The sequence below is a fragment of the Psammomys obesus genome, unplaced genomic scaffold (assembly GCF_907164565.1).
Source record: "Psammomys obesus unplaced genomic scaffold, mPsaObe1.curated_primary_1811, whole genome shotgun sequence".
NCBI lineage: Eukaryota > Metazoa > Chordata > Mammalia > Rodentia > Muridae > Psammomys > Psammomys obesus.
The window spans coordinates 3,768,136-3,794,283 of NW_026596091.1; the positions used below are offsets into that span (position 1 = coordinate 3,768,136).

The 26,148-nt window shown below is 45.5% G+C and overlaps 1 protein-coding gene across 1 annotated transcript in view; it reads left to right on the forward strand.

Moving 5' to 3' along the window:
- The window catches only part of Nt5dc3 (5'-nucleotidase domain containing 3), a 61,301-nt gene that overhangs the window by 2,325 nt on the left and 32,828 nt on the right, over positions 1–26,148 (forward strand). Inside the window, exon 2 of the mRNA XM_055627754.1 lies at positions 18,138–18,322. Coding sequence (XP_055483729.1) covers positions 18,138–18,322 — 185 coding nt within the window. The remainder of the gene's footprint in view (positions 1–18,137; positions 18,323–26,148) is intronic.

Genomic DNA, 26,148 nt, shown 5'->3' on the forward strand with positions numbered 1-26,148 from the left:
TTATTTATTTATTTATTTATTTATTTATTTATTTATTTATTTATTTATTTATTTTTAGCCTGAGCCCATACTCTGCAGATGCTCAAGTAGATAGTAGCTATTGAACTATCTCCTGCTTAGGGCAATGCTATGCTTGGCCTTCAGCAAGTTACCTGATCTCCCAGGTTCAATCCTCCACCCCCACCCCCACCCAGACAGGGTTTCTCTGTGTAGTCTTGGTTGTCCTGGACTTGCTTTGTAGACCAGGCTGACCTGGAACTCAGAGAGATACGCCTGCCTCTGCCTCCTGAGCGCGGGGACTACAGGCGTGCGCCACTGCACCAGGCCAGTTTCCTCTTAAACGAAGTGACTGGGCTCAATGCTGTCTCCGTTTATTCCAGTGTTACAGGTTTGCAGGTCCCCTCTGCACGTTCACAGTCCATTCACTAACAGTTCCCCTGTCAGACCTGAAAAGTCAGGGGTTTGAATCTGGCATGGCCTTTGTCTCATTTGGGTACTCACCTTCCCTACCCTCCTCCAGCTGATGTCTGTGCCCATTCAGTGAGCATGTGTTCAGTACCCAGCAGCGGGTCTTTAGGTTGTTGATTTTCAGGTGCATGAGTCTGGGCTGTGGTGCCCAGTATCTGTTCACCTGCTGTGCCAACCTGTGAACCAGCCTTTCGTGGATGTGGAGTCTAGTAGAGGGGTAAGGGACAACCTCTGAAAGCAGAGCTGATGACTGCCTGGGATGCAGTGGTCATGTGGTCCCCTCCTCCCCCAGTTTATCCCTTAGGATAAGCTGGTCTACTTTCCCACTTCCTGATTCTGACTAGACTCTTATTTTTCTGGTCACTTGATCTCTTTTGTTAATCCAAACAGTTCCTTCAGGCCAGTCACTTCAAATGCCTTCCAGGCAAGGGGTGTGATTTTAGGCTTTGCTTTAATGCATTTTCCCTCAGTCCATTTTAATTGAAATTTGTTAAAAACAAACAAACAAACAAACAAACAATCCAACAAAATTTCAGGCCAGTTTTGTCTGTACAGAGACCTGTAGTTTTTACAAAGCCCACAGCTATTTTTCATTCTGAGCCCTTTTTCCTTCCTTCCTTCATCCCCCTCCCACCCTCTCTCTCTGCAAAGGAGCTACTCTGAGAGCTGAGCCCATTAGAACCCTTGCCCAGCTGGGGAGGCCGCGGTGGAAGAAGAAGTGTAAACTGGATTGTTATGGAGACTTTCAGGCTTCATTCACAGACATGGAAGGGTTTATTGAAGTTCTGTATTGAAAGAACTTGATAATCCATCAGAAGTTAGAAAATTATGAGTTAGAGAGCTTCGCTGCAAGCATGGGGGCCTGAGGCCTGATCGCCAGAATCCACTTAAAAGCTGGGCAGGTGGCAGGCATCGCACTGTGCCTCCAGCCAGCAGCGAGACAGACAGGAGGATTACTAGGGCTTGCTGGCCAGACAGGTTTGCTAACAAAACAAAGCAAAGGGCCTGAGAGCTGCAGGTTCAGTGAGAGAGGCTGTGTGAAGGCAATCAGGCAGACTGATAGAGTAGGATACTTGACGCCCTCCTCTCGTCTCTGCACATGGGGCATGGTCCCACAAACAGGTGTGCGTACACACACACACACACACACACACACACAGCACATACGATTCAGGTACTTAGCAGCAACTATTAAGCAGAACAGGTACAAAATAAACATTAGACACAAAGACAGTTCTCACCATAATGTGTTATATAATAACTGACTACACACATATATTCCTCAAGGGGCTGCAGCAGGTTAGAGAGATTGTTAGTATTTACATAAAAATGCCATTCACACAACCAATCTTAAATCCAATGAGGTTTATTGGATGGAGATGGACATGGAGAGAGAGAGAGACATGGTGGGGGGAGGGACGCCCCAACAGAGAGAGGTGAGAGCAAGAGGAGTAAGAGGGTAAGGGAGTAAGAAAGGGACAAAGTGGCAGGTTGGTCCTTTAATGTAGCAACTTAACCACGCCTGCCAGGTGCGACCCCCAGCGGGTAACACATGATGACATCATAGGTTGCTAGGCAACCCAGAAGCAGGTTGCCTAAATACTGAGGTACTTTGGGGTCATTTTCAGATTAGACTCACACTTTCTCAGATTGTGTTCCATGATCTCATGAGAGATGCAGCTATTGAAATGTAGAAAAAAAAATTCACATGAAAAATTTTTTTATATATGGCTGGGCTTTTCAGTGTTGCAGCTATTAAAATGTAAAAAAAATACACATGAAAAGTTTTTTTTTTATATATAGCTGGGTTTTTCAGTACTAGCCTTTAAAAGTCACAAGTCTCTAGGAGAAAAGATTGATATTTTGCTTCCTGAATACATTTGACCTTGAAGTTCTGTTTTTATGTTAATAACTATTTTGGGATTCTGTACTTTGGAATTTCTAATAATTTCTTTAGTCAGAATGGATGTTTCTGATACTGGATGAGGCTTCATTGTCCAACCAGAAATGTGTTTTCTTCTGCAGTTAGGCATGGTAGACTATGGAGTTAGGAATCCATAAGAGTCTGGGAATCTTTGTAGCCTGTCCTTAGGCAAATAGGCACATTTTAAGTTACACCTGGCAACTGTACACTCACAAATCACAAGATTTGTGTGTGATATCATTGGTTTCCTGAATCATGTCTCCTCATGTCCCAGTGCTGGTTTGGTTTTCTGTTATTCCAAACATGTAAAAAGACTCACACCCCAGCTGTGGCTTACCCCTGTAATCCCAGCACTCAGGGAGGCAGAGGCACACAGATCTCTGTGAGTTTGAGGACAGCCTGTTCCACAAAGAGTCCTGAACAGCCAAGGCTACACAAAGAAACTCTATCTTGAAAAACAAACAAAAATACCAAACCAAAAAAGAAAAAGAAAAAGACACACTGTGGATGACAGACGCTAGCACAGCTCAGCAGAGGGACTGTTTGCTCTGTCCCCTGGCTGGGTTGTTGGTGTTGGGGATCCAACCCAGGGCTTTGCACATGTTACACAAGCATTCTACCGGATCTCCAGCCCACGTTTGCAACAAGCTTCTCAAAGGATCAGTGCCACCAAGGTTAAGAAGTGCTGATTTAATCCTTCAGTCTTCAAAGGCTGGTAACAAAATTATCACTTAATCTCTCTTAATATTTTGTCTTCTCTACACGTCTCAGTATGCATTCCTTAATGAAAGAAATACATTAACTCTAGGTTTTTGTCTTATTTTTTGGGTCTCTTATAGCCTCACCTGGCCTTGAACTCTCTGTGGAACCAAGAATGACCTTGAACTCCTGATTTCTCTCTCTCTAAGTGCTGGGATCACAGGCATTTCTCTGATGCCTGGTTTTCAGTGGCACTGGTGTTTGAGCTTGGCGCTTTGTGCATGCTAGGCAAGCACTCCTAGCTGAGCCACATTCCCAACCCTAAATCCACGTACTAACTGATAGATTATTCAGCTACCTTGCCGGAAGTTTCAGAGAATCGGCTCTCAGCAGCAAAAGCCAGGCTACATTTGTATCAATAAGTTGAAGAGATGATTCACTGATGCAGGCACCAAGACAGGATCCTCCAAACCCCCAATAAAGGTCAGGTGTGTAGGAGGACCTCTCATAATCCCAAGAAAATTGAGGTGGGAATCCTACAGCAAGCAAGCTAGCTAGAGGAACTGTATCAGTGAACTCTGAGTTCAGTTGACACACACACACACACACACACACACACACACACACACACACACACACTACATACACTTGAATGTGTATCTTCATTCTATCCAGGCAGGCATTTTGGCATCAGGTGAATTTATTCATTGTTTTCTTTTTTACCACATGCCACCTAGCATAAACTGGCCTCAAACTCATGATTCTCCTGCCCTAGCATCCTATATGCTGGGCTTACAGGCCTTTCCCACTATGTGTTAGGCTCAGATTATGGATAGATGCCAATTAAAGATGATTTTGGGCACAATAATGCTGTAGATTACTGTTTGCCCGGAGGCAGAAGTCTGGAGTAACTCAAGAATGATAAACCAAAGTTGAGTGTTGGGTAGGGAGAGGCGTATGGTGAGGTGAAGCTGCAGGGCACCGGAAGGTGAGGGCACTTTTATTTCCTAGCTGGATGGAAGGATGTGGGTGCTTTTTCTACTGTGTTTGGACCTTTCTTGGCACCTTACAAGTAGTAAACACCTTTAGAAGTGGTCCTTTGTTTAGGTGGATATTGCTGATAGTTCTCTGGCCATAGAATCATAATGGTAATAGGGAAAGAGCTTGAGGGACAAACAATCCTACATGGTAACACTCACACTTTCAGGAGAGAACCCTTCCCTGTAGCAAGGCAGGAGGACATTGACAGTTTGGGGGTCCTTTGTTGATAACCCAATTTCCTGGCCATTTGGCATCTTCTGCTTGCCTTCGAGACTGACTAACTTTTGAATGGCTGAGTCACAAAGCTGTTCTGATTCCCCTATTGTATATATTGCTGCTTAAACCCAGTGACATTCAGATGTCATCCCTGTGACGGTTTGGCCTTTGGTCGAGTTTGGTCTGCCTGCTTCTAGTGGAGGGAAATGTTTGGTTCTCTGTGTGAGCACCCTGTTCTGGTGAGATGCCCTTGGAGGTCAGCGCTGGCTGCAGTCCTGTGCTCACATGTGCTCAGCCAAATCCGCACTGTCCTTTCTGAGCTGACAGTATACATTGCAGAGACGAGAAGGGAGGGAAAGAAAACCTTCTGAAAGCTCTGTAACTTCCCAAATGTTCAAAGCAGATGTTTAGCTGGTTGAAGAACTGTTTCCTCCAGTGTTCTTGCACACACCAGCGAGACCGTGGTCATGTTTTATTTTTATTAAGCCAGCTACTGCACGGTGTAGAACAGCTAGTGTGGGCGTTGGGAGGGAGGCTAGCTGGTTGAGACTGAGCTTTAGTTAGTGAGTTGGTCCTTCACTTTAGGTAACTTTTTAAAATTAATTATTTTTATTATTTTTTTAAATAAATCTTTTTATAATTTATTTAATTTTTATTTTATGTGCAGTAGTGTAAAGGTGTCAGATCCCTTGGAATTGGCATTACAGACAGTTGTGAGCTGCCATGTGGGTGCTGGGAATTGAACCCAGGTCCTTTGGAAGAGCAGACAGCATTCTTAAACCATAGAGCCATCTCTCCAGCCCCAATTTTAATTTTTATTAATTACAGTTTATTCACTTTGTATTGCCCCTGTAGCTCCCTTCCACCTCCCCTACCAATCCCACCCTCCTTCCCTCCCTCTTTCCCACTCATGCCCCTCCCCCAGTCCACTGATAAGGGAGGTCCTTCTCCCCTTCCCTCTGATCCTAGTCTATCAGGTCTCATCAGGAGTTGCAGCATTGTCTTCCTCTGTGACCTGGAAAGGCTCACAGAGCAGGCCAGTCAGTTCCTGTCAGAGACAGTCCCTGTCCCCATTACTATGGAACCCACTCGGATACTGAACTGCCATAGGCTACCACTGTGCATGGGTTCCAGGCCATCTCCATGAATGGGCCTTGGTTGGGGTATCAGTCTCAGAACAGACCCCTGTGCTCAGACTTTTTGGATCTTTTGCTCTCCTTGTGGAGCTCTGTCCTCTCCAGGTCTTTCTATCTCCCACTTCTTTCATAAGATTCCCTGCACTCTGCAACTTTTTTTTTTTAAACTTTCTTGTTATCGTGGGCATGTATGCCATCACACGCATGGTGAGGTCAAAGGGTGACCTTTGGGAGCTGGTTCTCTCCTACTTGGCTGTGGGTTCTGGTGGTTGAACTCTGGTTGTCAGGCTTATGTAGCCTGTGCCTTTACCAGCTGAGCCATCTGGTGGCCCAGCTCATCCTTTTTAGTTTCGTGGTTTTGAGGAAGTGTTTCATGCTGAGTGAATTGATCAGATATTGGTGTCAGACCTGGAGACAGGGCTGAGGCTGTGGCCTAGTTGGAGTACTTGCCTAGCATGCGCAAAGCCTTCCTTGGGTACCTACATCTGGATAAAAGCAGGTAGGGGCACACTCCTGCAGTTCCAGCAGTTCAGATAGAAGAGAGTTGTTGAATGCCCAAAGATTGTCGCTATGCATGGTTGTGAGCCTCTGTGTGGGTGTTAGGTCTTGAACCTGGGTCCTCTGGATGAGTAACAAGTTACTCTTAACTGCTAAACCACTCCAGGCCCCTCCACCCCATTTTGTTCTTGTTTTTTGAGAAGTATTTGTGAGCAGCACATTTACTAGAAGAGTATATCACTCTTTTCCATTTAGGAATCATTGCTTTAACAAGTATGTTTTGAAAGGATGTCTGTCTTATATATCAGTGTTTGGTGCCTCTATGTGTGTGCACTGCGTGTGTGCTGGTACCGGCTGAGGCCACAAGGAGGCATCTGATTCCCTGGAGTTGGAGTTATGGGCAGCTGTAAGCTGCCGTGTGGGCGCCAGAATCAAATCCTGGTGCTCCACAAGAGCAGTTGTGGTTCTGGGAACTACCAACTGTCTCTCCATTCCCTTAACAAATTCTTGTGATTATCATTAGTGAGGTAGATATTTTAACTAAAATAGTGAGCAAGGTAGGTATAGCTAAGGTAGCTCTTTCCCAATTTTTGCCTTCAGAACTTTTTATAAACTTAAAATTCCTTCAGATAAAAGTTTGTTTGATTTTTTTTTTTTTTTCAGGGATTCAGTACATAGTTGGTGTGTTGGAGGCTTTGGATTGAGTACCTTGCATCACTAAAAACAAAACAAAACAAAACAAAACAAAACAACAAACCCACAAAACTTTTTCAAGATTCTGGAAACTGTTTATATGGAATTATATTTATGGGTACATTAAAATTAAAATGGAGAGGTTTAAAAAATGTACCTTTTTAAACCTTAAAATTTGCTTAATGTGACAGTAAATTATTACCTGCTAATATAAATAGATTTTCTGAGTTGTTTTGTTTTGTCATATCCTAGAAGTTGTTCTGTAGAGCAGGCTGGCCTCAAACTCAGAGATCTGCCTGCCACTGCTGGGATTGAAGGAAGGTCTCACCGCTGCCTGGCATGGCTTCCCCCCCTCCAAAAGTAGGACTTTTATTCTGGTAAACATATGCCACATAAAGTTGATGTTTTTAAACAGTTTATTTAATTTTATTTTATGTGCATTGGTATGAGGGTACTAGATACCCTGGAACTGGACAATTGTGAGCTGCCATGTGGGCACTGGGAATTGAACCTGGGTCCTCCGGAAGAGCAGCCAGTGCTCTTAAACACTGCTTAGCCACCTCTCTAGCCCCAGGGTTATTTTTTTTAGAAAATGACTTTCCAAAATAAAAAAAGCTGAGGGGATCAGCATGGTTTTATAGTTTTGCATATTTCTGTGCTATGCACATTAATGGAGGAGTTCTGGGTTCTCTGGTTGATTCTGCCTTCTGCTGTAGCACAGGCGTCATGAAGCCTCTGGGAAATGCCACCATATGCTGATGCTGAAGACAGTGAAGGCAACAGCCAGGCTCTGCATTTGGTTCTTGTCCCTGAGTCATAGTGCGAGCATGGCAGGTATACATTTGCGCTCCCACAGCTCGGGAACAGATCCCTGGTCTAAAGCCAAGCCCCTGCGAGGCTGCATTCCCCTCTGCTGGCTCCAGCTTCTAGATGCTTCTGGTGTTCTTTGTAGCCCCTCTTATTTTCAAAATCGGTAATGGCTGATTGAAGCCTCCTCACACCTCATTGTCTGGACACATATCCTGCCTGGCTTCCATTTACACATAGGAGGACCCTGCAATTACATTAGGGCCCACCTGGGTAACCAAGGATTCTTTCTTTATGTTTGAAGTGCAGCCCTCCCCCCTTGTGTTGCAGGCTCTGGGGATCAGAGTGAGAAGTCTTTAATAGCCACTATTTTGCCAGCTACAGCCTAGTATTATGAGAAGTTTTTGAGGCAGGGCAGAAAGATGAGAAATCTTGGGGACACGAGAAGGGAATTAGTCCCTCAACCCAGGAATTTGGTTTATGAAGCAAAGTAAGAGCTCCAGCAAAGCATTTCTTTCTGTCTATAAGCCTGCAGTTCTCTAGGAAGCTCACCAGAAACACCGTTTACAGTAAAAAAGCACCTCCTGAGCCCTTTACACAGTCATGCCAGGTCATGCCGGCTCCTTGTTTTTCCTGATCAGCCTCTGAGTCCACCCCAGCTTCTCCAGAGCCGCTTCACTTACAAAAGAGATGAGGTTTCTCAGCAACCTTTCAAGAAGTAACTCCAAGGCTTAGCTCATGCCTGTAATCTGAGACAGAGGTAGGCTGGTCTCTGTGAGTTCGAGGCCAGCCTGGTCTACAAAGCGAGTCCAGGACAGCCAAGGCTACACAGAGAAACCCTGTCTCAAAGGGGGGTGGGAGCCTTCAATAAAGGTTCTAGCGTGGCTAGTACTGAAACTCTTTTCTGAGTTGAAGCCCCGAGTCTCAGTTTGACATAAATTGAGGTCTCTGTAAGATCAGGGGAACTCAGACTGTTGAAGGTGACATCGTGGAGCTGTGTCTCTATCTTCTCATAAAATAACCTGGAAGAGACAATTCCTACTTTATGTCAATAATTACTGACCGTGGGGAAAAGATTCTGTAATGGCTGAGTAGGAAAAAAAAATGGATGGAAGTTTACACAGAACTCCCTGTGTGCTTGGCATTTGCCCACACTGAGTGGTTGGCGAGAGTGACTATAGCTCTGCTGCTTTGTCTTACTTTGGGTCCTCTGCAGATTGGAAATTTGCCTTTGGAATTCCTATGTTAACTGAGATTTGACAGCAAAGTTTCCCCCGTGTGTGGCTTAGAATTGATGTTCAGTCTTTTTTTTGTCTCCTCAAGACCACCAATTGTTTCTTTGGCTCTGTTTTCTTCTAAGAAAACTTGCCCTCTTGAAGCTAAATATGCTTTTCTCTTAAGCAGTTAAGTTTATTTTTTATTAAATGACTTACCTTAAGATTAGGTTGTCATCAAACCATTATTATATTTAACCTCCTTTCAATGCGGTTTTGTGTGCTTTTATTTCCGGAACTTGAGGAAGTGTGGTGGATTTCTGTGGAGCGGTGGGAATCGCAGATATTACAGAGTAACAGGGCACAGTTTTAACTCTCAGCAGGAGCAGTGTAAATGTGCACTACTCATGTTTTTAGATGAGTAACTATTTGTCGTAGATTGCTGGTGATGATACGGAATTCTGGTGGAAAACTGAAAGTTTTTCTTTAGATTAATAGAAGCAACAAAAATGAAGTCTGCATTGTCTCTGCCCTTTGTGTCCCGTGTCAGTGTGGTACAAGCTAATCTCCACCCACTGATAACCTGTGCTTCCTGCCTCATTCCCTGTATTGCACTGACAGATAGGAGGACTGTGGGTGCTAAATATCCTGGGGGGTTTGCAAGTAGGAGAACCAGGTTATAAAAAACTTGGCTTGTTGGATGACCTCATTTGTAGGACACTCCAGAGATGAGTACAGGAATCTGAGCCCAAAACTCAGCAGGCAGAGGCAGGGAGGGCTGTGGCCTCAAGGGTCGTGAGGAGTGCTGCTTGTTTCTTTGGACTTCCATGCTAGATATACAGCTCACTGCCCACAGATTGCACCTCAGTAAAGCTGTGAAGGCAAAGCAGAAGAAAGGCTTTAGGCCTGTTTGGCTTCTCTTGAGGCAAGTACCCATGCCGTGAGGTGAGGGGCAATGAGTCTGTCTTGCCTTCAGTCCGCAACTACAGCAACTGGGCCAGTGTCCTGAAGGAAGCTGAAATTTGTGTGCTTGGCCCTGTCAAAGTGTCCTTCCTTATGAGGGTTGAACTGAGTGTGGTCTGTGGCCATGACTTCCCATGGTGCCTCGCCCAAAGCGTAAGTGCTGTGATCACTGCCCTCTAGAAGAACTTGTTCCTCAAGACACTCAGAGAGCTGGGCGGTGTGCTGGGAAAAGAAGAGGCTCCGTTGGCTTGTCTGTAACTGCTAAAATTCACTAGGAAAAAGGTCCTATTTCTTCTGCAAGGCTTTTCCTGCCTCCCCCCATAGAAAAGAGCTTAAATCTAGCATATGACAAAAAAAAAAAAAAAAAAAAGCACAGTTAAATAACTCCTCCCCTCCCCCGTGATGCTGAGCTCACAGCCAAGGTCAAATCTTGATGGTAGGTGATCACTCTACCCACGAGTTATATTCTCAACCCTGAACATTTTGAGGCAGGCTTTCACATATAGTCCAGGCTAGTGTGGGACTCCTCCTGCCTGAGCCTCCCCAATGCTGGAATTACAAACATGCAATATGGCATCACTAAATAGTTTATGTATAAAGCTATTCATAAATAAAGTTAAGTCCTAACTTCATGTCAGGAAAATGTCGCCGTAATGTTTCTTGGATTGTGGCTCCTGTTAGGTTGAACTCGAGAGCTGTGCAGTGTGTTCCAGCTTCCCTGTTTGGTCACGTCTTATTGATAATATGCTTTGGGTTCCTGAGTTCAGATGGCTGAGATGACCACGTCTCCCCTACTACAAAGCACTGTAGCAATATCTTCATGTATACATCTTTATCTACATCGCTGAATATTTCCGTAAATAGAGTTCCTGGAAAGTGAGACAGTGGGCCAAAGGGTAGGATGCTGCTGGTGCTGCTGGCTGGCTTCCTTCCAGAAAGTTTGCAAGGGGCTGACCTCTGTTCAGAAACTGCATGGAGCAGGGTGTGGGGTCCAGCCCCAGCTCTGCGCTCCATTATTACCAAAAGCAGAAAGCACTAGCAACGGGAACGCCGAGACTCAGACAGGAGGGAAACGGCCTCCTCTTTCTATTTCTTTGCCCAGGGTCACCTGCTCACATGCCTATCATACAAAATACACATTTGAAATCGACACAGTAGATCTGTGTGCAGTTCTGCCCTTCAGAGAGCAATTGTTAACTGTGTCCAGATGTTTTCATCCCCCCTTTTTTACACTCAAGGTGCTTGAACATTTGTTGATTAGCCATTTAATTTCTTTTCCATGATTTTAAAATTTATTAAGGCTATTTCTGTTTTTAATTTTTTTTGGTATAATATGCCTGTATTTTGTAAATCTGTAAATACGTTCCTTTTCAACATGTTTGGAATTTTAAAAAAATTTATTTAAATTTTTAAATAGAAAGTTTTGTTGTATTCATATATTTCCATATCTCTTAATATTTTAAATGTTTTTTGAAAACTTTTTTACATAGTATATGTTTTACAACATTCTGTGTGAGAAAACCTCCCTCAACATTCTTTCCATGTAGCGTATGTGGAAAGGCAGACTTTGACACAGAGCAGAGATCATTTATCTTGTTGAAACTGGCATAGGAGGAGAGTTTAAGATTGGAGAGATGTGTAATACCTTTAAGGCAGAGCAAGTTTTTAGCAGCTGAATATCCTTGAAAAGCAGTTGACAACTTAAGCTGACTTAGCACACACACAAAAAAGTTTTTAAAAAAGAAGCGGAGTTACAGTGCTTGCCCGTGTGCACAAAGCCCTGGGCCGGCTGGATTCCTGGCAGTGCAAAAGGAAAGTGACTCAAGAGACGAGATCATATGGCCTTGCGCTATTGGAACACCGAGAGCCACTGCTTGCTCTAAACATGACTTGGTCCTGGCATTGAGGTGATGTCACTGAGTGGCTCCTGACTGTGCTCCTTCCAGCTTCTCTATGGAGATCGCTTGCTCTTCCAGGTTTATGTTTTCTTAGGCCCAAACTTGGAAGGAAAAAAAAAAAAAGGTCCTTCCTTGAAATTACCAAACAGCAGCAGGGCACTTGGGAGGAAGGGGCAGGTAGATCTCTGAATTTGAGACTAGACTGGTCTACATTGTGAGTCCAGGACAGCCCGGACAGAGAAACCCTGTCTCGAAAAAACCACACACACCCGAGCGTTCAAAATTACCAAACAGACCCAGAAAAGCACCTGGCAGGACTGATAGGCAGGGAGAAGTACATGACAGTTGCCCAAGGGATATTCTGTGCCTGCTGTGAATGACCACCATACTGGAGTCAGGAATGGAACCATACCGAGGCCTCATGGGTGGGTGCTCAGAGGGGCACGTTCCTCAGTGTGCTGGTAATGGAAGAATGGGAGGCCCTGTGAGCTGTTCTCACAGTCTTAGAGAAGGTCATCCCACCTCTCTCTGTGGGTGCTCCGCCTTCCAGGCTTCTGTATCTTGAGTGAGGCATCCCCGTCACATCTGTCCTGTGCTGCATTGGAAGTGTGGGTGCCATTTGTTTTCTCAGGGACTGTTGGGCAGAGCTGGCCAGAACCAGGAATGGGAAGGAAAGGAGGGGAGGGGGGGTATCAGTAGGCCTCCTCCACCCCACCCCACTTCCTTGTGCTTGCAAAGAGAGGCCAGCTAGACAGGCACAGGTTTGAGATGGCCAGTGTACACTGGCTGAGCACAAGGAGGCGGAGCCCACAAACATTGCTTATTGGACCCTCATTTGTCAACCTCATCCTCCTGTCTGGTCCCTGGAATAATGGCGGGAAGTCACACTTGCTCATTTCTCTCTTGCTCTCTCCTGTTATCTGTACATGATTGTGTGGGTGTTCAAGACATGAGTATGTGCTTGCACGTATAGGACAGGGGTCAACATCCAGTCTCTTTTTGCTCTCTCTTTACCTTAAATTTTGAAACAGGGTCTCCCATGGAACCTGGAACACATTGGTTCAGATAGGCCGGCCATGAGCTTTAGGGCTCCAACCCTCTCTCTGTCTGCACACAGTGATTGGATTTCAAACACCCACACGCTCACATCCAGCTTTCCACGCAAGTGTTGGGGTCAGTCTTCCTGCTTGAGTGGCAAGGAATTTACTAGCTGACACACCTCCCCAGGACCCACTTGTCAACTTTTACAGCTCTCTAGGCTGCCTGCCCAAATAGCTGAATGACAGTCACCTTGCCTTTGAGTACATGAGGGAGTTCCAGGCCATGGATTTCTGCTTGGCACTCTGCCCGAATTTGCTGCGTGACTGGGAGCCCTGCCTGACTGGAGGCTTTTTATTAGTGCAGAGCCACTTAGCATTTCTGACTAGAAAGCCAGACAAAGCAAGGTTGACCAAAGTTGGACTTCTCAAACTCAGATCTTTTTTGTTGTTGTTGTAGTTTTTTTGAGACAGGGTTTCTTTGTGTAGCCTTGGTTGTCCTGGACTTGCTTTGTAGACCAGGCTGGCCTTGAACTCACAGCAATCTGCCTACCTCTGCCTCCTGAGTGCTAAGATTATAGGTGTGTGCCGCCACATCTGGCCCAAACTCTGATCTTTATGTAGTTTAAAATAGCTACTTGAATACAGGGAAGATATCGGACTGAACCCAAATTTTGCCTTTGTTCATTTTCTTTTCCTGTCAGCAGTAAAGATAGAATTTAGCCAAGGAATGATATTCTGAGGGGAATCTTAAAAAAGCAAAACAGAAGAATGGTACAGCTGCTGAGAAAAACAGTCTGGAAGTTTGTCAAAAGTATATAAATACAGGGTTGGTGAGATGGCTCGGTGGGTAAGCCTGACACTCTGAGTTAGGTTCCGGGGACCCAATGTGGAAGGAGAGAACCATTTTCCACAGCTTATTCTCTGACACCCGCACAGGCACTGTTAGGTAAGTGTAACAATAAGAGAAAGGAGTGGGAGGAGATGGTGGGTGCTTCACCGTGGATGAACGAGCATACTATGTGAAGGACAGGTGCTGAGTGGCCCTGCTTCTCTGAGATGCTGAAGCGAGGCAAGGCTCAGTGGTATTGCCAACGGCTGGGGCGGGTGGGGTGTTATCTAGTGAGCATGCTGTGTTAGTGTCTCCAGACAGTTCTGCAGATGGATGGTGGTGATGGGACCTCAGAGAATGAATGTACTTAAAGCCACTGAATCACACTTAAAAGTAATTAGGATGCTAAATTTTGTTACATGTGTTATTTTATCATAATACAGTTAAAAAACAAAAACAAAAACAAAAACCTTCACAAGCCCAAATCAAAACAGAATGCATAAAACTTGTTTTTTCTTTTTTTTTTTTTTTTTTTGTTTTGAAGAGAGTCTTATGCCACTGGGTAGCCCAGGCTGGCCTGCAGCCATATTTCTACCTCAGCTTGATAGGTGCTGGGATTACTAGGCTGTTTGGTACATTTCCCAGGGCTTTGTGGTATTAGTGGATGGAGAGACAGACACCACCTATATTGTGTACAGGGGATGAATCTTCCAGCTCATTGTGGCTTGTGGAATTCAGAGCTGGCCCCCAGCTTGAGAGTTGTGGCTCCATTCCTGTGTCTACCTTTGCAGTTAGTTCTGTGAGTGACGAGGTGGGGCATTCTGTTCCATCAGAGAGGAGCTGAGATCCGTTAGGCTTTTGATGCCTCCCCTTGTGCCTGTGTTGAAGACAACACGTGACACAGCTAGGTGCTGAGGTGGTGACACTCATGTGATGGACAGCCCCTTGGTGTCCCAGGGCAGCCTTGGGCAGTTCTCTGAGCTGGCTTGTGGGGATTTCCCACGTACTGTTTTTTCCTGGAGGGCTGCTCAGCAGGTCAGGTAGTGAAAACACAGATGGGTTTTCTTGCCCATGCTTTTTCTAAATATAAGCCTTACCTAAAGCAGGCTCTTGGAGCTTCCCCCGCAAAGGTCACTCCATAAGCAATCCTGCTTTACCTACGTCATCTGGATGATTCTGTCACACTCAGAAATAGCATCACCGGAGCCAGCCGTGCTCGCGTAACAGGGGTGCTGGCTTCTTTCCTCCTGGACAGTTCTTGTGAACTGTCTGCCTCACATTTTTCCTCACATGTCAGTCTACTTACTGTCCTCAGATCTCTGTTTGTGAACAAAGCAGAGAACCAACCACCCACCACTACTACCACCCTGAAGCCCCAGGCAATTGCCTTGTTGTTTTTAACGAGGTCATGTGTGAAGTGTCAGTGTGGGCAAACTTGTCCTCATTCATGCATTCACCGTCACTGGCCTGGAAGCTGTGTGGGGCGTAAAGTGTGACTTTAAGTGGGTGTATATGGAAGAAGCCCCAGGGGTAGCCATCTGGCACTGTGTGCAGGTCTGTGAGGCATTTCTAACCCAGTAGAGGGTTTCCCAAGGGACCTAACTCCCAGGGCTGCAGCTGGGACTCTGCTCTGGTGGGGGTCTGGTCACTCACCGGAGCCATCAGTAGGTAAGCATGTCTTGATTACTTAGGTGGCTCCTTGGTGAATACTGTGTTCATAGTGAAAAAGCAATAAAAATAGTGATGGCCTCTATTTAGTTATGTTTTTCTTTTTAAAAATATTTGCAATTTTACATTTGACTGATGGCAGGCAGGAGCAGACACACACACACCACAGCACACCTGCAGAGTGACAAATTCTCCTCTGGGTTCTGTGAAAGTGATCAGCATGGCTGAGGAGATGCTGTCTTCAGACTTCTGTGGTGTGTTCAGACAGTCTTTATGGTACCTGGGAATGGTGTGGTGAGAATACGTGTAGACACGGTACATGGCACTTCTGCCTGCTGTTTTCCTGCTTTCTGCATTCACTCATTAAAAATGATAGGTTGTAGCCAGGCACTGTGGCATATGCAGAGGCAGATCTCTGTGATGTCGAGGCCAGCCTGGTCTACAAAGCAAGTCAGGATGGCCAAGGCTACATAGAGAAATCCTGTCTTGAAAAACAAATCAAGACAAAATTATAGGTTGTTAAAAATCCACAGCTAAAGATGAACTATTTTCTACAGGGATAAATATAGGAAAGTATTCCAACAAAATGCAGAAATAAAACCACTACTGTTCTCAATTTTATGTAAAGATTATTTTCAGAGCTGAGAATCAAATAGCCTTGTGCGCCCTGAGCAAGCACTCTGCCACTGAGCAACAGTGCTAGCCTTGACTTGCAGCTTGGATTGTGGTGAGGGTGTGTTTGAACTCATGGAAATTGTAAAGTACAATGAATTTTTGGAATCCCTTTAAGAAAGAATAAAAGTCTTTCTATCTCCCCCTTCTTTCATAAGATTCCCTGCACTCTGCCCTTAGTTTGGCTATGAGTCTCACATCTGCATTGATACCCTGCAGGGTAGAGTCTTTCAGAGGCTCTTGTCCTGTTGCCCGTTTTCTCCCTCTTCCAATGTCCATCCCATTTGCTTTTCTGAATGAGGATTGAACATCTTACCCAGGGTCCTCCTTCTTGATTAGATTCTTTAGGTGTACAGATTTTTGTAGGTTTATCCTATATTATATGTCTAATATCCAATTATAAGTGAGTATATATCATGTGTGTCTTTCTGCTTCTGGGATACCTCACTCAGAATGATCTTTTCTAGTTCCCACCATTTGCCTGCAAATTTTATGATTTCCTTGTTTTTAATTGCTGAGTAGTATTCCATTATATAAATGTACCACATTTTCTGTATCCATTCCACTGTTGAGGGACAACTGGGTTGTTTCCAGATTCTGGCTATTACAAATAAAGCTGCTACGAACATGGTTGAATGAATGTCCTTGTTGTATACTTGAGCATCTTTTGGATATATGGCTAGGAGTGGTATAGCTGGGATCTTGAGGTAGCGGTATTCCTAATTGTCTGAGAAAATGCCAGATTGATTTCCAAAGTGGTTGTACAAGTTTACATTCCCACCAGCAGTGGAGGAGGGTTCCCCTTTCTCCACATCCTCTCCAGCATGTGTTGTCACTTGAGTTCTTGATCTTAGCCATTCTGATAGATATAAGGTGAAATCTCAGGGTCATTTTGATTTGCTTTTCCCTGATAGCTAAGGATGTTGAGCATTTCTTTAAGTGTTTCTCTGCCATTCAATATTCCTCTTTTGATAATTCTCTGTTTAGCTCTGTACCCCATTTTTTAAGTGGATTATCTGGAGGGGACAGGAGCTCCACAAGGAGAGAGAGAAAAACAATTCTGGGCACAGGGGTCTTTTCTGAGTCTGATACTCCAACCAAAGACTATTCATTGAGATAACTTAGAACCCCTGCACAGATGTAGCTCATGACAGCTCATTGTCCAAGTGGATCCCTAGTAATGGGAACAGGGACTGTCTCTGACATGAACTCAGTGGCTGGCTCTTTGATCACCTCCCCCTGGGGGGCAGTGCAGCCTTACCAGGCCACAGAGGAAGATAATGCGACAGTCCTGATGAGACCTGATAGGCTAGGGTCAGATGGAAGGGGAGAAGGACCTCCCCCATCAGTTGAGTAGGGGAGAGACATGGGAGGAGAAGAGGGAGGGATGGTAAGATTGGGAGGGGCTGAGGGAGGGGGCTACAGCTGGAATACAGAGTGAATAAACTGTAATTAATAAAAAACAAATTAACTAATAAAAAAGAAAGACTAAAAGTGATTTTATAGCAGTCTCTCAAATGGAGAGCCCTGTCACAGACAGCAGTGCGTCCTGCTTTTGTGTTCAGAGGGCCCTGATGGTATGTGGGGTGATCCCACCTCCAAGAAGCCGGCGAAAGAACTGATATGCTCACACAAAGGTGTTATTATTAAGCAGGAAGAAATAAATGAGGCAAGGGTCAGGTTGGTTATGGCACACACATATATTGCAATCTTATGTAGTAGCATGAGGTCATATTTTCAGAGTCTGCGGTGGTGTAAGCTTGTGGCTGCTTATGAACTACAGAGACTGCCATACAGGCCTGTGTGTTCAGTTAAGGTCAGCCTTATAGCATATATGTGGGAAAACATTGGTAGCCAATACACTGAATCTTAATTTTCTTTTGATAGTGGGTATATTTAAATTCCATGTTGTATACTTATAAAATCTGTAACCAACATACATTAATAAGAAAACAGTGATCTCTTGAGAGCCTGAAGCATGTGTTCTTTCTCAGAGACAGTCTCATTGAGATGTGATGGAGATTCCTCTGAATCAAATGAGGACTCCCCAGATCCCCGCCCATGGACTTTGTATATTTATGAAATGCAGTCTGCCATGCCCATCACCACAATTAAACAGAATATTTTTACCACCTGGAAAAATGTTCTGTACCCTGTAACAGTCACCTCCTCACCCATCTGGTGCAACCACTAGTCTCCTTTCTCCTTCCCCTCTTCCCCTGCTCTGAAGTGCTGTACTGCTGAGTGGTATTCCCAGCCTCAGATCTCCTGCTCTGGACACTGAATGGATGTGCAAAGTACTCCTGTAGTTTAGAAGCCATCCAACCCCTCTCTGTGCCATGAGATAATGGATTCTTTTCTTTGCTCCTAGAATTGGTTCCTTCCATCATGAACAACTTGCTGAATCCAGATGCCATTTTCTCAAACAACGAGATGAGCCTATCAGACATTGAGATCTATGGCTTTGATTATGATTACACCCTGGTGTTCTACTCCAAGCACCTCCACACACTCATCTTCAACGCTGCTCGGGACCTCCTCATCAATGAACACAGAGTAAGGCCACAGAGATCTTCCTGCCCTCTCTCCCTTTGACCTCTTTGAATTAACAGCCTGTTAATTCAAATCATGCCCAGGCCCTACCCTTGTACAGAAGTCCTGAAGTGTGTGGGTGCAGGATGAACAAGGAGTTTTTGGTCCATTCCAAACTTCCAAGCAACTCTTATGTACTTAGTAGTGTGTATGTGTGCACATATGTGTACGTGTATGTGTGGACATGTACATGCATGAGAATTCATGTGTGTGCAAGGGTATAGATATGTATAAGTGTGTATGGAGGAATTCTAATCCAGCAACATGGTTGCTTTGGCAAGGAATCACATCAAAAGATATTCTGGGTCTGTGTGGTCCTGATGGAATGACACACCTTTAATCCCTCTGGCTGGAACACAGACAGGCCCTTAGTACACATCTTTAATCCTGAACAATGAAGGTAAAGTTAGTTTGTAGAAGGAAGCACTCATGCTTTTGAAAGTGACCTCTAATTGAGGGACAGACAGAGTGATGAATTAGAGAAGGATTTGACACACTAGGATATGTCCAATTCTCATGAGTAACAGAGAAGAAAGAATCTGCTTGAGAGGGTAGTAAGGAGGGAGAGGAGGCAGTTTTACTGGGAGAGTTTTACAGAAACAGGCTGCAGAGAGAACAAGCTAGACACAGGTGAAAACAGAATGTCCCAGAGAATGAGAAGGAGCCAGAAGATTAGAATAGATTGCTAGAGTTAGTTTGAGGCCAAGCAGAGCAATTCAGTCAGAAGTAAGAGAAGCCAGTTTGAATCAGTTAGCTTGGAGAGGAGTTTGAGCCAGAGCAGCTGAGTTGAACCAGCCCGCCAGAGAAGGGGAAAGAGCTAGAAAGGGTGAGCTTATTCAGCAGTAATTCTTAGAGGTTGAAAACATTCTAGGCCTGGTTATATTGTCCAAAGGCTAGAAGTTTCCAGGACTAGGCCTAGGTTAGCACATGGAGGCAGGAAGCCTCTGAGATAACAATTACATCAGACCAATAAAAGTCCCTTTCATAACTGTGAGTACAGGTGGGAGTCCGAGCACAGCCTGGGTGTCATCCTCAGGATGTTGCCCACCTTTCTTGAGGCATCACCCAGTGGTTCTCAACCTTCCTAATTCTGTGACCCTTTAACACAGTTCCTCATGTTGTGATCTTCAACCATAAAATTATTTTCATTGTGACTTCGTAGCTGTAATTTTACTACTAGTATGAATCATAATGTAATATCCCTGTTTTCTGATGGTTTTAGGCGAACCCTAAGGAGTGGAAGGGTCACTCGACCCCCAAAGGGTCACGACCCCACAGGTTGAGAACTGCCCGGCTAGACTGTCTGGCAGGCAAGTGCCATCTCTCCAGTTCTGGAATTATAAGTGTGCCCTTTAACCCTCCTGTACGTTCCAAAAAACGTGGCTATGATCTCTGTCTCCAGCCAGAGCCTTGCCACCCACCTCCCCAAGGGCTTTGTTGTGATTTTGAAGCTCTTTGTGTGCTGAACATTTACGTCTTTGACGGCAGCCTCTGCTGAACTCTTCTGCCTATCCATTCCCACATTCCTGCAGTGCTTTATCTGTGGCTTTTATGAACCATAGTGTGCTGTGGGTGCAGGAAGGGCAATAGGGGTGACAAGGGCATTGTTTTGGAGGAAATCAGGCACTGGGGTGGCCAGCTGTAAAGCTACCTGATAGACAGACCCTGAGGATATCATTGAAGAGGGCTAAAGGAGGCACAGCAGATAGTGTGAATAGCTTTTTCAGGGAGTGGGGGGTCAAACAGCAAAAGTGCTTTCAGCCTGGTTTGCCAGCAGAGGTGGGCTGGGGTGTAGTGAGCAGCCTGGAAATCTAGGCTGTGAAATCTGCAGTTGGTCCCCTCTGAGATGTAAAGCTCTGGAGATGTGACAGGTGTGGAGAAACCTACCGCCAGTACTAGATGTTTTTAGAGAAGCCAAAGCTTCTTAGTTTTAGATCCTGAACATTTGATGCATCTTATTTTCTGCTTTTACTTCTCAGTGGATTTGAGCAGTGTTGTTTTTAACAAAATTCTCCTATGTTTGGTTTGACCAATAAAGGCTTGGGAGCCAGTTGCTGGGCTTAAAGCCTACTAGCTCAGAGGCAGAGAAAGTACCAATTGACCTTCCTCATCTGATGTCCCGAAAGGGAAAAAAAAAAGTAGGCCTTCTTCTCTACGCTTCTCCAAAAAACCTCTCAAACTCAGTGTCCCTCCCCTCTACTTCCTGTGCATCTCTGTCCACCCTCCTAAGTCCTCTCACTCTGTGGTTTCCCTTTGTTCACTCCCTGTCAAGTGATTGCTTGTTCTACCTCCTGACGTATGGTTGACTTTATTTACTCCTGTCTTGGATTAAAGGTGTGTGGTAGGGTGAGCCACATCAGAACTAGAAAACAGTTTTTCCAGTTAACAACACAATTTTGGGGCTCATGGTGTGATCAGATATTTTGCAACAAAGCAGTTATGTTGTCCTGGTCCATAATGTAGAAATGGCATTTGGCACAAATACCTTTTTGTCTGGTCGTTAAGCCTAAGCAGAAACTTTCTTCTGTTGTAACTTTTTTTTTTTTTTGTCAGCCACATTTCTTCATTTGCTCCACTCCATCTAAAGCACCGTCTGTCCCCAATCATTCTCCCCAGGGTCAGGCAAACAGTCCTGAGTAACCAGCTGGCTCTGCCCTCGATTTCCAGCCAACACCTGACACTGCCCCTTAGCTGGCACTGGGAGATGCCTTTCTGCTGGCCAGCTGAGTGTGCTCTGTGAGTGTGCTGCCACCTGGAGAGCCCAGAGACCGTCCTGTCTGTGCTGTCCCCGCTTTTTGCTGGGAGCTGAAAGCATGTGTTGTCCAGCACGTTTTGGTTGGGTTGCTTCACCAGTCTCTGTACTTGGTTTCCTCTAGGACAGGGGTCTAGGGGTCTGGCGCCCCCCTCACGGTGTTGTTGTGGTCATTAGGTGAGTTGCTATGTTACAGACATCTGGTGTCTAGAAAACACCCAGCAAGAACTAGTGCCATTTGCTGTTTCCCATCTGCACAGCCTGCCTGCCTGTACACAGGCAGCAGGGAGCAGGATCAGATCTGAACTCAGGTCTGTCTGTTCTCTCCCACACCATGTCGCCCTTCAGATGGGCAGTGCTTTCCTGCCACAGATTTTTTTTTTTGTTCACATGAAAATTAAAATATTTATGTAAACAGTAAAGCTTTTCATGAGCATAAAACTTTTATGAAATCTTAGGGACAAAGATGAGCTAGTGGATGGAGTAGACGGTAGAATCATGATTAAAAAGCCACTAGATTAGAGACTATTGAAATCTCATTGCATCTATTTGTTGCTTTGATAAAAGAATCATTATAATACTAATTATATCAGGCATATTAATAGAGCCAGTGATGCAGATGCAGATGCAGATTTTTCTCTTTCTCTGATTAAACAAGTACTTGGAAGGAGTACTTCAGAGCAAGAGAAGTGACGTTCTTGCCAAAACCTCCTATGCTTACAGGGCTGGGAAGACATCTGAGTTTGGGATGCATAGTGATAGAACAGTCAGTTTGCAATTTAGACGCTTTCCAGAAAGTGAATATAAAAAGCTCAGCTCCTTAAAATAATATACCTTTTTATTTTTGAGTAATAACTATCTGTATTTTCATTTCATATGTCTTAGGATGAGCACTGGAGATCTTAGAAGGGCTCTTGATGGCATCTCCCAATTTCACACCTTTGTCAATGTCTTTTGGTGCTACTGTGTGTGTGACACACACACATGCACAGAGAGAGAGAGAGAGAGAGAGAGAGAGAGAGCAAGAGAGATTGTGCTGCGCTCATGCTCTCGTGTTTATACCCATATGTGCACACTGTGGGATAGACAGTGTTAGTTGCTCTTTGGGATGCTATCCACCTTGTTTTGGTTTTTGAGACAGGGTTTTATCTCAGTCACTGTTCTTTTGCTGTGAAGAGACACCATGACCAAGGCAACTGACTTCCTGTCTATACCCCGTCTATACCCCATGTCCAGTTCTCCATAATGCTAACATTTTGTTACTGCTGGACCCTGACACATGGAAGATTTGATACCGGCATGAAAACCTTCTCTGGTGTCTTTTCCTGTTGCAGAGCACTGAGCAAGACCCCAGTCAGCTGACTCCAGTTCTTTCTGACGTCCTCATTTGGCATAGTGTAGCACATCACTGAGGTGCATTGTATTGTTTCCACTCATGGTGGACCTGCAGTCTGGGCTCTGAGTGGCCGGAGGCCAAGTGTGGTTGTCATCACACATCGGACATGTCACTGGGTGTGGGCCTTGACCAACTGAAGGGTGGATGCTTAGGGTCTCCACTGCCTGGAGACTGTCCTTAGCCCTGTCCATGCTTTCTCCGAGTGTGGACGTCACCCTGTGGCTGTGAGCACTCTGCTCATGTGTGAGAGACTCACTTAAAATGTGACCTGACCCCAAGTGCCTCCTGTCTCCTGAGGCCACTGCCCTGGACTGAGCAGGTGTCACCTCTGAGTGCAGCAGGTGCCATGCTACTGATCATGCCCCACAGTCTGTTCTCCACCGGATATATTTTATTTTTTATGGGGAGGCAGAGACAGGTGGAACTCTGACTGAGTTTGAAGGCAGCCTGGTCTACAGAGTGAGTTTCATGACAGCCAGGGCTACACAGAGAAACCCTGTCTTGAAAAATGAAAAAAAAACAAACAAAAAAAAACAAACAAAAAAACAAACAAACAAACAAAAAAAAACCCCCAAAAAAACCAAAACAAAACAGTAAACAGAAGAGCAACAAAGGCTCCCCTGAGCTGTCTCTCCATTCCAGAAAATGAGTATTTCATAGGCCTGTAGTGCTGCCAGCCTCCCTCCTCTCTGGCCCCAGACAGCATAGGCTGCTGCTGTTCCTCTTGGCTGCGCGGCCCTTACACTGGCTCACTATAGCATGGATCACTGTGAGGCACTGTGTTCTCTGGGCGTGTTGGCTTGTTGATGGCCTGGCTCCCAGGGTCGAGTGGCACTTCCTTGGAACCGCCACTGTCACCTGTGTTCTCTGCAGCATGCTCAGCCCCTGGCACAGTGCTTGACACAAGTGTGCACACAACAAATGCTTGATGTACAGGCCCATGAACTCTGCCGGTGAGAGCTTTGTCTGGGGCCAGTATTCCATGGGGCTTATGCTCTCTTTGCTTCCTGTTTTGTGAGGTTTAAAAGAGCTTCATTTTCAGATAGACTCATAATCCAGGCTACATGAAAGCCAGACTACAGGCTTTGAAGAGCAAGTACGTTTACAGGCATCTGCACTTCTGCAACTTCAGTTGCATTGTAGAAATCATTAGCCCTTCAGAGAGCTGCAGTCAGGTACAAATGTGGACCGCAGCCAGGCCCCAGGGCTGTAGGTGTTACCCATTTGTGGGGGGGAAACCTTAGTTCTCTGTTGCACTGAGGTGTTAATGTTGCTAGGGTTGTTCTGGACAGGGAAAACTTTGGGCTTTATCAGCATGCTCATGTTCTTCCCGAAGCAATTGTTCTGTTGGGGCTTATCTGTTTCTGTCTCTCTTCAAGGCCACTGACTGTTGTCTTTCCACCTGTCGGGAATACTTCCAGCCATCTTGTTGAGCTTCTGACTTGGTAGCTGCTGCTGTCACAGGGGAGCAGTAAGCTTACAGGAGAGGGGCTGTACTCAGTTTTGTCAGCTTGACACAAGCTAGAGTTAATTTGGGAAAAGGAAACTCAGATTGCCTGTAGGCAAGTCTATAGGGCATTTTCTTCATGATTGATTGGTGCTGGAGGGCCCAGATTATTGAGTTGAGTTTCACCTCTGGCCATGTAGTCCTGGCTGCTGTAAGAAAGCACTGAGCAAGCTGGGAGGGCTGGGAGGGGGAAGCCAGTAAGCAACATTCCTCTGTTTTAGTTCCTGCCTTGTGTTTCTGCTCTGCCCTCAGCAATGGAGTATGACCTGAGAGTTATAATGTGGAATAAACTCTTTCCTCCACAAGTTGCTTTTGGTCATGGTGTTTTTCTTTGTTTTTTGCTTCATTTATCTATCTATCTATCTATCTATCTATCTATTTATTTATTTATTTATTTATTTATTTATTTATTTATTTTAACTTCACATGCATTGGTGTTTTACCTTCATGTATGTCTGTCTGAGGGTATCAAATGCCCTAGAACTGGAGTTACAGACAGCTGTGATCTGCCATGTGGGTGCTGGAAGAGCAGCCAAGGCTTTTAACTGCTGAGCCATCTCTTCAGCACAGTCATGGTGTTTTATGTAGCGAAAAGAAATCCTAAATAAGACAGGGCTTCTGGGCCGATTGAGGATGGATTAGTTGGGTTAGTGGTAGGCCTGCATGTGACACAGATCCAAGTTCCAGGGCTGCCTTGACCACTGTGCAGCTTGGCAACCCACGGCAAGTTCCTTGAGTCTGATCGTCAGAACTAAAGAGGCAGGAGGCACTGTATCCCTCTTGCTGGCCAGCGAGGTTAGCACAGCCCAGCTGGGAGCTGCTTAGGACTCTAAACACATTTTCCCCACCCCACCCCCAGGCTAGAGGAGGCTTCAGAGGTGCTGCCATTCTGGCTTCCTTTCAGTGAGCAGAAGCACATCACCAAGGCTGGCTCAGTGTGGGCCTTGGCAAGGATCTCATTAAAGACACAGACGTACACGGTGTTCAGCAGTCTCGAGAACACCCACAGGGAGAAATATCAGGTTGGGGATTTCTTGGCACACACACCAGTGTAAGATAAATGAGCCCAAATGTGACATTCAAGTCAGTGATTTTTTTCGGCCTGACTTGAAAACTTGCCATGTGACTTTGGGCAGGCGGTGGTTCCAGGAGCCAGCAGCAGCGAAGCTTGGCAGGCTCACTGGGGGTCTTGGTGCCCGTCCAGCTTTTATTTCTATAAAGTGGGCATGCCAGCACTTACAGGAAACAGAAGCTGGGAGGCGGTTGCTCTCAGCTCTGGGTCTGGGGGAAAGAAGTGCCAGGATTCTCATACAGTACAGAGGAAAGACCACCCTTTTTGTATAATGCTAGCAATATGTCAGTAGGAAGCAGCAGAGACCAGGCTGTCTTCAAAAGCTCTGTGTGTTCTTAGAGCAGTGGAAGTGGATGGGCCACAGGTCCCTGGGACAGTAGCGCAGCTGGGTGGGAACAGCGGCAGTAGTGGGAGCTATGCAGAGGCTCCTCCTGAAATGACCTCACTGGCTGTCACGGGAATGTGTCCCATGCTGTGACAAAATGCCTGACAGAAACAGAGGGAAAGGTTTATATTGGCTTACAGTTTGAGGATACAGTCCATCATGGCGGGGACCTCACTGAAGCAGGGCCAGGAGGGGGGGGGGCACACTGCATCTGTAGTCAGGAAGCAGCGAGGACTGCTGGGGCCCAGCTCACTTCCTCTCTATTATTCAGTCCTATGGAATGGTGCTGCCCCTTTCTAGGTGGTCTTTGCTCCTCTGTTAACCCAATCTAAAGCTTCTCAGGCACACCCAGAGTTTTTTCCATGGTGATACTAGATACTATCAGGCTGACAGTGATGAGTGGCCATTGCAGAGCTGAACACCATGGTGTCAGATATGCAAATGGGTTCAAGGGGATGCCGTCTAATCTCAGCCTGGACAAAAAGGCCCAGGGCAGGACGGAGAAACAGAGGAACAGGTTGTGATCTGTCCTTGCTAGTGTCACTTTCCCACCAAACAGTAGTGACTTCTGAGCCTTTGTGCAGGGACAGATCTGTGCCCATCCTCAGCTCAGTGCCCTTCTTTTCTTTTCTTTTCTTTCTTTCTTTCTTTCTTTCTTTCTTTCTTTCTTTCTTTCTT